Source organism: Esox lucius, chromosome 12 (assembly GCF_011004845.1).
Source record: "Esox lucius isolate fEsoLuc1 chromosome 12, fEsoLuc1.pri, whole genome shotgun sequence".
In the NCBI taxonomy this organism is placed as follows: Eukaryota; Metazoa; Chordata; class Actinopteri; order Esociformes; family Esocidae; genus Esox; species Esox lucius.
Genome location: NC_047580.1, coordinates 14,162,116 through 14,178,289, shown reverse-complemented (window position 1 = coordinate 14,178,289; position 16,174 = coordinate 14,162,116). Strand labels below are relative to the sequence as shown.

Sequence of the window (16,174 nt, the reverse complement as noted above, 5' to 3'; positions counted from 1 at the left end):
CATTTGTACATACGACAATAAGCCACTGTAGGTTTGAGAACCGTTGTTTTAGGGGGGAAAATGTAGCTTGGTAAGGAATGTCAACAATTTTACTGTGCAGGTGTTGCTGCTATAATACATTGGAGAGTAAGAAGCCAGTAGTACCTCTCTGAGTTCAGTTGTCACATAGTGCTGGAGATCTTTAGCTGATTTTGCTCTTGTGTCTTCATTTCGACTCTTCAGTCCACTAACAAATTGTTGCAGCACAGTGGCTGTGCCAGACATGATGACCATTGGGGAGCCAGGCCTACACTAGACAGCAGAATACGTTAACAAGTTAGCTACACAAACGTAGTTGGCTACCTACTGTAACTCCACCATGCAGTTGTTAGTTTACTGTCTAGCTAGTTCTGGGCTAGACAATGGATAACCATCTAGCTAGTTAAACATGCAGTGCCGTTTACAAGCTTTTAATATGAGGTTATTGACTAGCTAGTAGTAGCTATATAGCCAATTAATAATCGTATGTGGCTGTAACGTTACCGCAAGAAAGAAAATGTACTTTAACTATTGGCAAAATACTTAACAACTGGTTAGGCTATTGAAATAAAAATAAACTGAATAGGTGTGCAAGCTAAACGAACGTTAGCTAGCTAGCTGTTAGCAAAAGCTAATGTAACGCCCGGCTGAAGTGGATGGAAAGCACGACTTAGAGCACATGTTATGTCGATGAGCAAAGGAAAACAACAAATAATATCTTGCTTACACTTTTAATTAAGTGTGTTGGTTATGTTATGTAGCCTTAACGTTAACACAAGCGCAACACAACTTATTTCTTACCTAGCTGGCTAACTGATGGCTAGCTTTCCCATCAACACACAGGGTCTGTTTTGGATGTAGTGTAGGTCGTGCAAACTTCTTTACCAACATCAATTCGCGCAGCATTTGCGCAGACATTTCTCTGGGTACGTTCCAACTATGGATTGTGACAGATTTTAGGTGATGTGGTTAAACCTATTCACTGTCATTACCTAAGCCCTGGAATTTACATTTTAGTAATTTAGAACAAGCTCTTAGGTAAAGATAACAATTTAATTAATCTTAAGAGCTGTTAGCCAGCCTCCCATTCCAGTAATACTAAATAGCCTGAACAAAGTCAGTGGGTTGAGCAGGAGCTCCATTCCTGCAGGAGTGAGATGGCCAAGAGATCAGAAGTGGCAGAACATAGAGCTTGAGATGTATGGTTTGAGCATTAACTGATGTTAGAGTGGATAGTCTTGCAGTCTTGGATTCTTGCAGTCTTGGTCTTGCTTCACTTGGAAGACAGTGCATAATGTGGAGGAGCGGGCCGAAATGGGAGAACTTTGGAAGGTTGAACACCAGCCAGACATAAAATTGATGTTGAAGTGGTCCCGTCCGTACTCAACCAATTTTGTTGAGCATGAAGCTACAGGAGAAATTTGCCATCCTTGATGATTGCAGAGAACAAATGGGTTTTGTCCAGGGTCACAAAAATGTTGGAGGTGCAGGAAAGGGGGAAAGACGACAGTGAGAGTCATAGGATGAGGAGAGGTAATAAAGTAGTGTTAAAGAGGCTGAATCAGGAGTCAGCGTCTCATGTACATTAGCTCTGTTGGTACAGCCTGGCATTTGCAATGCCTGTGTTTTGGGTATGATTTCCTCTGGTTGAGCAGTTAGGGACGGAGGAGACAGGAAAAAAAAGACAAAGTTGTGATCAGTGACCTGAGGGGGATGCAGTGACACTAGTCAACAGACAACATGTAATAAAGAAGAAGTCAAGAGGGGACTTACTAATATGATTGGTGAACAATGGTCAGGAAATGAACTCATCAAAGTGTCAAGTTAATTGAGGAAGTCTCCAGAGTAACCTGTGGACGATGGATGACAACAATGTTACGTTTCAGTGGACAAGGGAAGTTGAGAGCATGGAATTCAAAAGAGTACAGACATTGACATCAACTTCTAATGGATAGATCTCATTCTCTTAGGTAACTGTTCATTTTAAAATTAAAATTTACTGTTTTTACTTTAGTTATTTTGACAAAGGTTCTTGGTTAAGAGGTCCATTGTCTGTAGAATTTAGATTCCTACAATTCTATAAATTTTCTATACAATTCTACACATGGTAGGATATTGCAGTTTTAAAGTACTCTGCAATTCCAACCAAATATGCAATGATTTATACCATGTTGATATGATATCAGTAAGAATGACTAACAATGTCAGTATGCCTGGTTGATCAGTATTTGGCCACAGTTGCTAATAGCCCTACCAATACTAAGTATTGAGACTTTCAGAATAAATAAGGGTAAATAAATAAGGGTAAATTCTGTATTAGAAGCAAGTTTCCATTGGATTCTACTTGAGTGAACAGAGAGTGACAGAAGAACTTTGGAAGGTTCCTTTTCTCAACCGGGTAGCACTTTATGAAATGTGGGGGGCAGCAACAACTACATATAAGAGACCCCATCAAATGGTCCAGAAGTTCAGCTAACAAAGCCAGAAAAGGAACAAAGCAAACCTAGTAATGCCGGCCCGCGATTAGAAGTGATGAATGTTGTTGTCCCTGGTGTTGTCTTCAACTATGCTATCTCTGGGTGAAAATGTACCCTGAGGCCTTCAGACTTTCAAGCAAATCCCTCTGCTGTTGAAGCAAATGGGGACAATGTTGGTGTTTGTAATATTCTTGAACCAATCAAAGTTTTTCCATATTTTAGTCTTTCCTGAAGAAATCCTAATGTCTAATATCTTTTGACGGTGGCAAGGATCATACTCCGGTGGACAATGAAGCAGACTGCGTCTCTACTATGCAGTGAATGAGTTGAGTGAGTGAGTGAGGCTCTTCTTGGCCGGCTCCACTTGTGTGTTCTGGCAAGAAATATTAAATATTCCATTTTAACTTAAGGCCCTTCTAATTTGTTTTGTTATTTTGTAATTATGTATATATATATATATATATATATATATATATATATATATATATATATATATAAAATGAATGCTAAATCTGTTATGGGGTTTGCACTTTGATCTACTATATGCCAGTGGATGTAATTACAGTGGGGAGAAGAAGTATTTGATACACTGCCGATTTTGCAGGTTTTCCCACTTACAAAGCTTGTAGAAGTTTATAATTTTTATCATAGGTACTCTTCAACTGTGAGTGACGGAATCTAGAAATCCAGAAAATCACATTATATGATTTTTAAGTAATTCATTTGCATTTTATTGCATGACATAAGTATTTGATACATCGGAAAAGCAGAACTTAATACTTGGTACAGAAACCTTTGTTTGCAATTACAGAGATCATACGTTTCCTGTAGTTCTTGACCAGGTTTGCACACACTGCAGCAGGGATTTTGGCCCACGCCTCCATACAGACCTTCTCCAGAACCTTCAGGTTTCGGGGCTGTCGCTGGGCAATACAGACTTTCAGCTCCCTCTAAAGATTTTCTATTGGGTTTAGGTCTGGAGACTGGCTAAGCCACTCCAGGACCTTGAGATGCTTCTTACGGAGCCACTCCTTAGTTGACCTGGCTGTGTGTTTCGGGTCGTTGTCATGCTGGAAGACCCAGCCACGACCCATCTTCAATGCTCTTACTGAGGGAAGGAGGTTGTTGGCCAAGATCTCGCGATACATGGCCCCATCCATCCTCCTCTCAACACGGTGCAGTCATCCTGTCCCCTTTGCAGAAAAGCATCCCCAAAGAATGATGTTTCCACCTCCATGCTTCACGGTTGGGATGGTGTTCTTGTGGTTGTACTCATCCTTCTTCTTCCTCCAAACACGGCGAGTGAAGTTTAGACCAAAAAGCTCTATATTTGTCTCATCACACCACATGACCTTCTCCCATTCCTCCTCTGGATCATCCAGATGGTCATTGGCAAACTTCAGATGGGCCTGGACATGCGCTGGCTTGAGCAGGGGGACCTTGCGTGTGCTGCAGGATTTTAATCCATGACGGCGTAGTGTGTTACTAATGGGTTTCTTTTAGACTGTGGTACCAGCTCTCTTCAGGTCATTGACCAGGTCCTACCGTGTAGTTCTGGGCTGATCCCTCACCTTCCTCATGATCATTGATGCCCCACGAGGTGAGATCTTGCATGGAGCCCCAGACCGAGGGAGATTGACCGTCATCTTGAACTTCTTCCATTTTCTAATAATTGCGCCAACAGTTGTTGCCTTCTCACCAAGCTGCTTGCCTATTGTCCTGTAGCCCACCCCAGCCTTGTGCAGGTCTACAATTTTATCCCTGATGTCCTTACACAGCTCTCTGGTCTTGGCCATTGTGGAGAGGTTGGAGTCTGTTTGATTGAATATGTGGACAGGTTTCTTTTATACAGGTAACGAGTTAAAACAGGTGCAGTTAATACAGGTAATGAGTGGAGAACAGGAGGGCTTCTTAAAGAAAAACTAATAGGTCTGTGAGAGCCAGAATTCTTACTGGTTGGTAGGTGATCAAATACTTATGTCATGCAATAAAATGCAAAATAATTATTTAAAAATCATACAATTTGATTTTCTGGATTTTCGTTTTAGATTTCGTCTCTCACAGTTGAAGTGTACCTATGGTAAAAATTACAGACCTCTACATGCTTTGTAAGTAGGAAAACCTGCAGTGTATCAAATACTTGTTCTCCCCACTGTATGAACCATTTTTTCTGCCATGACTCATTTGGTCATATGGTCTTTTTTAGTCATATGGTCTTTTTTATGATGATGCCCAGACACTTTCAACTGCTCCTTTACAAAAACTGAGCAAAAAGTTACTCTGCAGTAATTGTGGTCACTTTTACAGAATCCATTCTCTTTTTCTCACCACAGCGTTGACACCTTGCAATGTTTAAATTGGATTATGTCATAATAACAAAGAGAGCTTTTTATATTTTAGTTACTGTACAGTAGGTCTGAAGATAGACTCTGGTTTAGCTGTACAACTTCAGAAATAACACACATACACCACATACCGCATTTCAGAAATTGTCTAAACCAGGGATAGACAGCCATGGCCCTCAATGCCTGTTATCCTATTGTATTTTTACAACTTCTAGACAAATCTCAATTCCACCTGAGAAAGCTCCACCCCCAGTGTCGAGCCCCTACCTGGCCAAGGTCTTATCAATTCTATGATAGTCAATCTCAATACATCTCTGCTTGCTCTTCAGAACCATGTCAACCTTAGCATTTGGGTGCTTATGCCCATCCTTTCTTTTATGGTATTCCCGAGCTATATGCAGCCTTCATGTAAATTTTTTGGTTCATACAGTATTTTTCTTCTTTTTAGGTTTAGTGACGGTATTTCTAAACTGACAGCATGTTTGCTGAACATCTGTGTTGGTAGCCTTGCTATTCCCTTTGTTACATTTTTTACATCCCTCAGCCATCATCATCATCATCATCTTCCGCTTATCCGGGGCCGGGTCGCGGGGGCAGCAGTCTAAGCAGAGATGCCCAGACTTCCCTCTCCCTAGACACTTCCTCCAGCTCTTCCGGGGGGACACCGAGGCGTTCCCAGGCCAGCCGGGAGACATAGTCCCTCCAGCGTGTCCTAGGTCTTCCCCGGGGTCTCCTCCATTCCTGAAGAAGACAAACCTCCAGTTCTTTGAACATCCTTGAACAAGCCCTCTGCACTTCAGAACATCCCGTAAAGGTCCAATATTTTTCAGAAATGGTAATTGGGGATGCCATGGAAGGCTTGACGTCATGCTGGTGATCATAAAAAACACTGTAGAATTTTGTTTGCAATCTGTATGGGGCATTATCCATGGGCTGAATGCTTCCCTTGGCTTTCTACCAACGTAAACCCATCTGGATGTAGGAAATCGGGTGAAAGATGACTCATCAGACCATATTACCTTATACCATTGCCTAAGGGGTCCTCGTTTTGTGCTCCTTACACCAAGATATGTGTGCACTGGCCTACAATACAAGTGGTTTCCAAACGACAGCCCCGCCATAAAATCCAGTTTTATGAAGCTTACTGTACAACATACAGTTTTTGCAGTGCTAATTCAATTCTGTGGTCATTTTTGAGGCTGTGGGAATAAGCAGTTATCCGGTTCAGTGTCTTTCTATCCGTGTCGGTTAGCTTCAACTTGAGACCACTGTTCCTCTTTGCACATACAATTTGTCCATGTTCAACACATTTTTGATGATTTGGGTTCTGTAATCTTTATAAACACCCTGATAAACTGAACCTGATTTGAAAAACTGAACCTGATTTCAAGCATCTGTTATGTTTCAAAACTGCTTTTGAGTGGACAACTAGCCCATAGAATACCCCTCGGTTGACATCCCACACAGTCACCTCCAAAATGATTGGCACCCCTGATAAAGAGGAGCAAAAAGGCTTCTAGAAAAACAACAATGAGCTATAATGTACTATCCCAACATGTGGAATAGATTTTACTTCATTAATCATTCACGGGAATCAATCAAAATCACACATTTCTCAAAACATGCATTTATGATTGTTGTTTGAAAATGAGAAGCTGCTTTCTATGGGTCAGTCTCAGTTGCAGTAGTCAACTCCAACCACCAAGGGCCAACATTGCTCAATATAATAATCCAACATTGCAGTCTGACTTTTCCCAACAAGCCAGGACAATTCTCAAGACATCACTCAATCAGTCAAATCATATTTTTTATCAATTGTATAACTAGATATTGCTACAATAAATTGTGTAGTTGGAATGTTCTCCAAACATTCACTAAAATGTAGGGCACAAACGATCTGTAGCAACCAACATAGCATTCATATTTAAAGTTCCTTTTAGGTATTTTATTATGTAATGTTTTGGTTGTGGTAGGACACAGGCGCAGAGTCAAAATGGTGGAAATAATCCATGGTTTTAATCAAAACAAGAAACAAAACAACAGCAGCAACCACTGACGTAGGGCATTCAGTACGAAACAAAACCAAAATGGCCACACATAGAACATAAATAGGGTCCCCAATTGGAGGGAACACCTGCCTCCAATTGGAGAGACCAAAAGTTCAGTCCTGTTTGTAGCGTCCCTGTGAGGTATTGTGTTTTGCCACCCTACTGTGCCCCACGTTTGCATTCCATTCAAATATACACTCTAAAGGATTATTAGGAACACCATACTAATACTGTGTTTGACCCCCTTTTGCCTTCAGAACTGCCTTAATTCTTAATCATTTTGAAGTGCCGAACTGTCTCCTCAGTCTTATTGTCATACATCCTCTTCTTCCCCCTAAACCCTTGTGACATCACTAGTCCCCCTCTCCTATGAAATTCTCTCCCACTTATTCTCTTTCACTCTTCTGTCTGTCAAGTGCTGTGCATGAATAGTCTTTCTGCGTGATGGAAGTGTGGTGACTGCAAACAGAAGCATCTTGCACCATCCTTAAGTGATCCCTGATATGAAGACAGGTGGCTACATACTGTCATTCATTGTCAATGAGCTGTGCTTTCCCACAACTACACCTATCTTATGATACATACTAGAGACAAAAATAAAATGTTCAGAAAAATCTGATTGTAAAACACAATCATGAGGTCAAAGAAATAGGCTGTATGTGTGTTTGTAAACATTCCTTATTTGACAATATGGTTTACATAACAAATTAATTTAAAAGACCCCTATCATCACCTAACAGTATTGGGCATATACACTCACCTAAAGGATTATTAGGAACACCATACTAATACTGTGTTTGACCCCCTTTCGCCTTCAGAACTGCCTTAATTCTACGTGGCATTGATTCAACAAGGTGCTGAAAGCATTCTTTGGAAATGTTGGCCCATATTGATAGGATAGCATCTTGCAGTTGATGGAGATTTGTGGGAAGCACATCCAGGGCACGAAGCTCCCGTTCCACCACATCCCAAAGATGCTCTATTGGGTTGAGATCTGGTGACTGTGGGGGCCATTTCAGTACAGTGAACTCATTGTCATGTTCAAGAAACCAATTTGAAATGATTCGAGCTTTGTGACATGGTGCATTATCCTTCTGGAAGTAGCCATCAGAGGATGGGTACATGGTGGTCATAAAGGGATGGACATGGTCAGAAACAATGCTCAGGTAGGCCGTGGCATTTAAACGATGCCCAATTGGCACTAAGGGGCCTAAAGTGTGCCAAGAAAACATCCCCCACACCATTACACCACCACCACCATCCTGCAAAGTGGTAACAAGGCATGATGGATCCATGTTCTCATTCTGTTTACGCCAAATTCTGACTCAACCATCTGAAAGTCTCAACAGAAATCGAGACTCATCAGACCAGGCAACATTCTTCCAGTCTTCAACTGTCCAATTTTGGTGAGCTCGTGCAAATTGTAGCCTCTTTTTCCTATTTGTAGTGGAGATGAGTGGTACCCGGTGGGGTCTTCTGCTGTTGTAGCCCATCCGCCTCAAGGTTGTGCGTGTTGTGCCTTCACAAATGCTTTGCTGCATACCTCGGTTGTAACGGGTGGTTATTTCAGTCAAAGTTGCTCTTCTATCAGCTTGAATCAGTCGGCCAATTCTTCTCTGACCTCTAGCATCAACAAGGTATTTTCGCCCACAGGACTGCAGCATACTGGATGTTTTTCCCTTTTCACACCATTCTTTGTAAACCCTAGAAATGGTTGTGCGTGAAAATCCCAGTAACTGAGCAGATTGTGAAATACTCAGACCGGCCCATCTGGCACCAACAACCATGCCACGCTGAAAATTGCTTAAATCACCTTTCTTTCCCATTCTGACATTCAGTTTGGAGTTCAGGAGATTGTCTTGACCAGGACCACACCTAAATGCATTGAAGCAACTGCCATGTGATTGGCCGACCCTTGCCTGCCTGATTCTGACTGACCTGTGTACCGACCCTTGCCTGCCTGATTCTGACTGACCTGTGTGCCGACCCTTGCCTGCCTGATTCTGACTGACCTTTGTACTGACCCTTGCCTGCCTGATTCTGACTGACCTGTGTACCGACCTTTCCCCGCCCTGTTCTGCCTGTTTTCGGTTTGTGATTAAACACAGCTCTGCACTTGGATCCTCTTCCTTGTCTGTGTGTTCCTGACATCATTCAAATTTCAGGCAAACCTAATAATTGTTTTGTGAGGGAAAATTCACAGAACCAGTTATGGACAGAATAAACTTGAATTCATATCATACTAGATTCTGTTCATTACTAAGAAAACATTGCAGGCTTCACCAATGTCTCACACAGTCACAATGTCATTGGTTTGATTGCATCCTCTTCTGACCTCCTAGTGGGCTTCTGAGAGCTTTTGGGGGTCCCTGAAAAAGCAAAGATGAAACTAACAAAATAAAAGGAAAATAATGAAACAAAACAAAAGCAAACAGGCTGTTGAAAAGTTTAAACGACATTCAATAATGTTCAGCATCAATAATGTTGGGGTCATTGGAATATCTACAGAACACTGCAGTACAACATAGAGGCACTGGAAATCCCCAATGATAACATGAGGAATGCAACATAATATGTAGTTACATTCTATACTTGTATTAAGCAAATTTCCATTCTATAAATTGTTCCTTTCATCATCTGACTCTTCCGATTATATTCCATTTTAGAGCAATAATACTGGCCTCCTTTTCCTCTTGTAGGAGCTAGTGAAGCATCTTTAACTGTTTCTGAAATTGCCTCTATGTGCTCTGCCTGGCATTTAATGAGCTCTGTTGCTTTATCGCAGGTCAGTTTAATTTAAGGTTAAGGATATCAGTGAATTCCTAATTTCCCAATTCTGATCCAGCTTCATCTGTGGGCAACATAGCTTCATTCAGAAAAGACAGTAATCTTGTAATACAAAACACTGTAGTGTTACAATTATTTTTATATATAATATATAATTATAATATTAGGTACACCATAAAATACTGTATACATCACAATTTATTAATAAATAACAGCTAGCAGTGATAAGACTTTTATATACACCACAGAAACAAATGTTTTCCAATAGATGAAGTCTTAGTAGGACATTCTGGTGTTTGAGTACTTTAAAAGTTGAAATCTTTGTCAATCTAACTACATTATCAGTGTTTGTGAAGCTACTTGAATACTATATGTAAATGACTGAGCTACTTTTAGAATGTAGATCACTGAGGGATTCTTGAAAATATTTTGTTTAAAAAAAATGAAATTAAAATACTGTTTTTGATAAACTAAATTCACAGATATCACAACTTGTAAACTATACTTCATAACCTTTCTATTCTATTCAACAAGATTAAAGTAAACTCTGCAAGATTTTTTTTTCTTATGCTCCAAATAAAGAACATGTATAGCAATAAAAAATGTGCCAAAGCTAATATCATAATTTACAATTTTGGCATGTCCCTAAATGTTCTGGGACATTACATGGTGGGTTGTTAAACTCAAGTCTAGTTCAACAACAAAGACTAGGTTCACTATGGGAAAAAGTCAAAAAAGTACTATTTGGGTATTTCAGGTTCTTTTCAGTGCATTGAAAATCCTATGTTTTAGTGTAGTTTCTCTTGTGAAAGCTTAAACACATATTAGGGTATTTTAAATCATGTCTATTGCAAAATTAGATAATTTCTCATGGAGTTTTAGCATATGTTTCTGATCCTTTGCCAGCACAGTAGTTAATTCACCATCAGAGGTCTATAGCCAGAGGTCTTACAGTAAAAATTATAAAATATTGCATTTACCTCTTTCATTTCAACTCTTAGGAAGGGGTAGTCTCATAACTGAAAAAAGGTTGGATGGTTTGATATCATTTACCATTATCCATTATTCCACATGCTGCTTAATTCTAATATAGAGTATACATCATTGATTGCATGCACACAACACTGTATGAAATAATGATAAAATAACGGAACAGAAAAATGCCACATAGCAGGATTTTAAGTGCACAAAGAATTACACCAGACTTCCAATAAGTTAAATCACTAGTTTTTATCTTTGGTTATTCTCATGAAAGATACATTTTGAAGAAAATATCAATTAGGTCTGCATACTAAAAAGAACTACCCTTGCTTGATGAGTCTGACTATCTGCTGAGGATCTCAATATTGTGTTACAGACATCCCAGGTTCAAACCCTCTTGGTCTAACAAGTACATGCTAAATTTTACCATGTGTAACTGACACATTGGATGAAAGTAGATACGTTGCAGTCCTTGATTGATTGAGGGAGTCAATCATCTAGACATGTACCGTATAATGTAAATCATTTTCATGATGAATCTGTGTTAGATGTCAAAGTCCAATAAAATGCAATTATGGATTATTATATAAGCAAATTGATTGAGAGTTATAATAAATCATAGAACTTCTCTCAGTGACAAATTGTATGTAGCAGAAATTATGGTGGAGACAAAGTCTTTACTTTATAAGTACTTTTTGGGGGGTACAATGTTTAACACAAGGACAAACTGAAGCAGAACATTGGCGGTGCTCCAGCACATGGAGATGGATTTACATATTATATAATGTAGGACATCAACCTGCCAAACTTTTTTTACTGAAAGTTTCATTACTGGCATATTGTACTGGGGGTCTCAAGGAATTCATGCATTGGATGGAAAATAGGCAGATGTGTTAGAAATGCCAGTGCTGATTTCCTGCCTCAGTATATTATACCATTCACTATGGTGTTTGTGGATTAAGGACATGGCAATATTCTGTAGTATTTAGTTTACTATAACATTACAAAAAATCTGTTATTCTGTCCTTAGGCAGGCCACTTAACCCTAATCGCTCCTGTATGTCACTCTGCATAAGAGTGTATGCTAGATGACAAAAACATATCCATTTAGTATATACTCACTGGACAGTTTATTAAGAAAACCCATCTGGTAATTAGTCTGACCCTTTACCTCCACAAAAAAGCCTGAATTCTTCAGGGCATGGATTCCAAGGTGTTGGAAACATTCCACAGGAATTTTGATCCATTCTGACACAACAGCATCATACAGTTTTGAAGATGAAGGTACAATAATGCTGTGAGCAGCTTGTTCCATCTCATCCCAAAGTTGGTCAGTCTGGTTTAGGTCTGTGGAACTGTGCAGGGCACTCAACTAACCTGGTATTCTATGGACCAGGAAATGTAGTGGAGATCATCTGTCCACAAAAGCTGCATCTTGTTTTAAACTGATTAGATTAGAATCCAGTGTGGCTGTCTGCTCCAATAGCCCATCCATTTTGTACGGCACTGTAGTACTGCATTGTTATTTGCCTGTGTGTGGCCTGTCTGTTAGGTTGTGGGATTCACCTTTGACTTCTCTTATCAACAAGCTGTTAGTCCATAGGATTGCTGATGGGATGGTTTTTGTTTGTCACACCATTCTTGGCAAACCCCGAAACAGCCTACTTAGAGTTTCTGTATATTTTCATAAAGTACTTCACAGTCAGTTTGACAGCATTCTGGGCTGGGAAGATAGTATATCTGTGACACTGTTTGTGATTGCTCACGTATTTAGTCAGTACAACGCCAAGGCTGGACAATGTTGACAGAACATTTTCCTCTTAGTGATCTCTGTAATATCAGGTGTCACCGTAAATAGATTGTCACAGATTACGTACACAGATTGTCATTCCCTGTAAAGCAGAGGATAGTTCTACGTAACACTTTCTAACTTAAAACGGCATAACACTTGTAAACTCCAACCCAGAACAGGTCTAGGGTGACCTAGTTCTACGGGGCACGGCTGCAGTCTGGGTTAAAACGTGGCGCACTGTCTCAATCTCTAAAGCCCTGAAACTCAATTTTGGACCTGAAACCAGTTTCACTGCGTATTACGTCATTTCGATCCCGTAAACCGGGACTTATTTAGACTTGGCAGACCAGTTGGGTGCATTTAAAGATGAGGTCGAAGAGAAAACCAGCAGGCTCCGGACCAGTAAGAGTTGAATACCCCTGATCTAAAGCATAGAAAAACATACTGTCATACCACCCTTACTGATGCCTAATTCAAGATTATGGACTCGTCCCATTGCAGTGACTCCAGAACAGGTGCGGGGTGCTCAAAGACCAACATATGCTCCTTCCAAGCACATCTCGCCATGCTGCTCCGACTGTTATCACACTGCTCGCTCAACACGGAAGCATTTTGCTGGTACGCACAAGGATGAGGCTACGGCATTCCTCAGCTTTACAAGCACAACTGAGTTCACAGGCAACCAGCCCACACAAGGAGTCGCGACATGGCGCACCCGTCTGACTATCCGCCCGTTCAACCCCGGCAGCGCCGTGCCAATTTGCGGCGCCCTATTCTGGAACCCCAGGCATCACCGGAATGCAGCGAATGACACAAACCCTGGTCACTGTGGTGCAGTTGTGCTGCAAGGCAGAGACTTAGGCCACTGAGTGAAGTGGTGGCCGGTTTAGCCAGTTCTAGTGTTCAATCATTAACAGAATGCTTTGATATCGTCTGGCTTCTACCCTCTTTTGAGATTCTCTGTAGGAGCATCCGAGTCATTAACAACTCTATATACTCTATTAATTACAATAGGCTAAAGTTTAAACCGTGGTCTACTGACAGTGGACTGTAGTATTGTATTAGCTGTATTGTTTTTGAATTCGTTTTTGAATATTGTTGATGCTGAAATGTTTTCCAGCATATCGTTTATGTCAGGGTAGGCCACAGGCACATACTAATTCTGGGGTGTTTTAGTAGGCTGCTCATTTGACCACTACATGAAGCAGGTTGACATCAGCCCCTCATGTAACACCTGAATAGCTTTGGTTAAAGGTGCAATCCTGCTGTACTGTTGTTCAGCAGGCTGGGCCTTATTCACAGGCTGACAGTAGGTGGCAGGTCTGCATACGTCAAGGGCAAAGCAGCAGGTTAGATACTTTTCCGTGTCATTGATCATGGGCTGTCTTATGGTAGGGAGATGGAGAAGGTAGTCCTATTGGTGGCCAAGCATTCAGAGAAATATATAAATATATTTAAATATATATCCTTTTTAAATTGTACATTTGATTTGTTCAAAAGTATTGAGAGTGTGTGTGTGCGTGGTGTGTCTTTTTGTAAAAAGGGCAGGATTTCTTAAAAAGAGAGAAATGTTTATGATTTTAAAAGGGGAAGGAAGAGCAGATCCTTGTCAATGTATAGCCTAGAGCTGGGCCAGCCCAAAAATGTTTTCTGATGAGACATCAAGACCCTGCAGGAATCTTATGCACTCCACTCACCATCCACTCATGGGTGTGCTTTCATTGAAATGAGCTGCCGTAAATCTAACTCCTAACCTTAAACTTAACCATAATCTAAAAAAACAAAACCGTAACCCTAAACCTGACTATAATTCCTAATCTTAAATCTAATAATAACTTCAAAAGCATAACCCTAAACATAACCTAACTCCAAAAGGTAACTTGGGGTTGAACAGGAAGTATTCCAATGTGCTGCACTTGCCTCCATCAATTCAAGGATTTATAGTGGAAACGGGTGGTCTTATATCTTCTCATCATGCTTCATGGCACAACAACATGCTTAATTACAATATTTACATCAACTTTTTTTATTCAGTTGTATTTATTCTGAATATTCTGTAAGTACATGTTGGTTTCAATTCTCCCCAGAATATTTTTTTCACAGTGCACACACAGACACACACACACACACACACACACACACACACACAGTGCTAGTACAAGTGCCAACAGGCAGCCGGCCTCCTGTCTTGAATGGAGGACAGGACATTGTGAGAACACTTTCATCACAAGCTTTGATTCTTGCTTCCAACCTGTCTTTTTGTTTCTCCTTTCTTTCTTTCTTTCTTTCTTTCTGTTGTTCGCTTTGTCTTAATAATAAACGAAACACCAAGCATGGTATTCCTTCCAGATATGGGGGAAGAATGGGACCAGTAAAAGGTCTAGCCCCCTGAGAACATCCAATACCTCTACAGGTTTGGATGGATCATGGAAGAATATAATTTGTAATGGAAAACATGTCATATGATATGAGACATATGCTCCTGTAAAAGTATGTGTTAGACATCTGGTTCATGATGTTGGAGGCGGTTTTCATTCTTTAACTGGCAACATCCCAACAACAATAACTAATGTTACTCCCCTGAAACTGCCCACCCCTTTTTCGCTAGTTGAATGCAGACCTACGGATTTCACAGCAGGGTCACAGTCAGGAAGGCTCAATATTACAAAACTTTTCATATAGAACTGTATTGCATATATCATTCCCTATTCTACATACACCGATCAGCCACAGCATTACGACCACTGATAGGTGAAGTGAATAACACTGATCATCTCGTTATCATGGCACCTGTCAGTGGGTGGGATATATTAGGCAGGAAGTGAACATTCTGTCCTCAAACTTGATGTGTTAGAAGCAGGTAAAATGGTGTGAGGATCTTAGCGACTTTGAAAAGGGCCAAATTGTGACGGGTAGACGACTGGGTCAGAGCATCTCCAAATCTACAGCCCTTGTGGGGTGTTCCCGGTCTGCAGTGGTCAGAACCTATCAAATATGGTCCAAGGAAGGAAAAGGGGTGAACCTGTGACAAGGTCATGGACGGCCAAGGCTCACTGATGCACGTGGGGAGCGAAGGCTGGCCTGTGTGGTTCGATCCAAAAGACAAGATAATGTAGCTCAAATTGCTGAAAAAGTTAATACTGGTACTGATAGAAAGGTGTCAGAACACACAGTGCATCGCAGTTAGTTGCGTATGGGGCTGCGTAGCCACAGACCAGTCAGGGTGCCCATGCTGACCCCTGTCCACTGCCGAAAGCGCCTACAATGGGCACGTGAGCATCAGAACAGGACCACCGAGCAAAGAGAGAATGGTGGCCTGGTCTGATGAATCACATTTTATTTTACATTACGTGGATGGCCGGGTGCGTGCGCGTTGCTTACCAGGAGAACACATGGCACCAGGATGCATTATGGGAAGGAGGCAAGCCGGCGGAGGCAGTGTGATGCTTTAGGCAATGTTCTGCTGGGAAACCTTGGGTCCTGTCATTCATGTGGATGTTACTTTGACACGTATCACCTACCTAAGCATTGTTGCAGACCATGTGCACCCTTTCATGGCAACGATATTCCCTGAAGGCATTGTCCTCTTTCAACAGGATAATGCGCCCTGCCACAAAGCAAAAATGGTTCAGGAACGGTTTGAGGAACACAACGAGTTCAAGGTGTTGACCTGGCCTCCAAATTCCCCAGATCTCAATCCAATCAAGCATTTGTGGGATGAGCTGG

At 41.0% G+C, this 16,174-nt stretch overlaps 1 protein-coding gene across 3 annotated transcripts in view; it reads right to left on the bottom strand.

The window, feature by feature from the left end:
- mtor (mechanistic target of rapamycin kinase) overlaps positions 1–924 on the bottom strand; it is an 84,559-nt gene extending 83,635 nt beyond the window's left edge. For 2 of the 3 annotated variants that reach the window (XM_010875804.4, XM_010875806.4), the window contains exons 1-2: positions 820–921; positions 145–291 (exon numbers count right to left, since the gene is read on the bottom strand). In XM_010875804.4, the coding sequence (XP_010874106.1) occupies positions 145–273 (129 nt within the window). In that variant the 5' untranslated portion in view covers positions 274–291; positions 820–921. Of the gene's footprint in view, positions 1–144; positions 292–819 lie in introns of all 3 variants that reach the window. The other variant, XM_010875805.4, reaches the window with a different exon arrangement.
- Between the last annotated feature and the right edge of the window lie 15,250 nt (positions 925–16,174).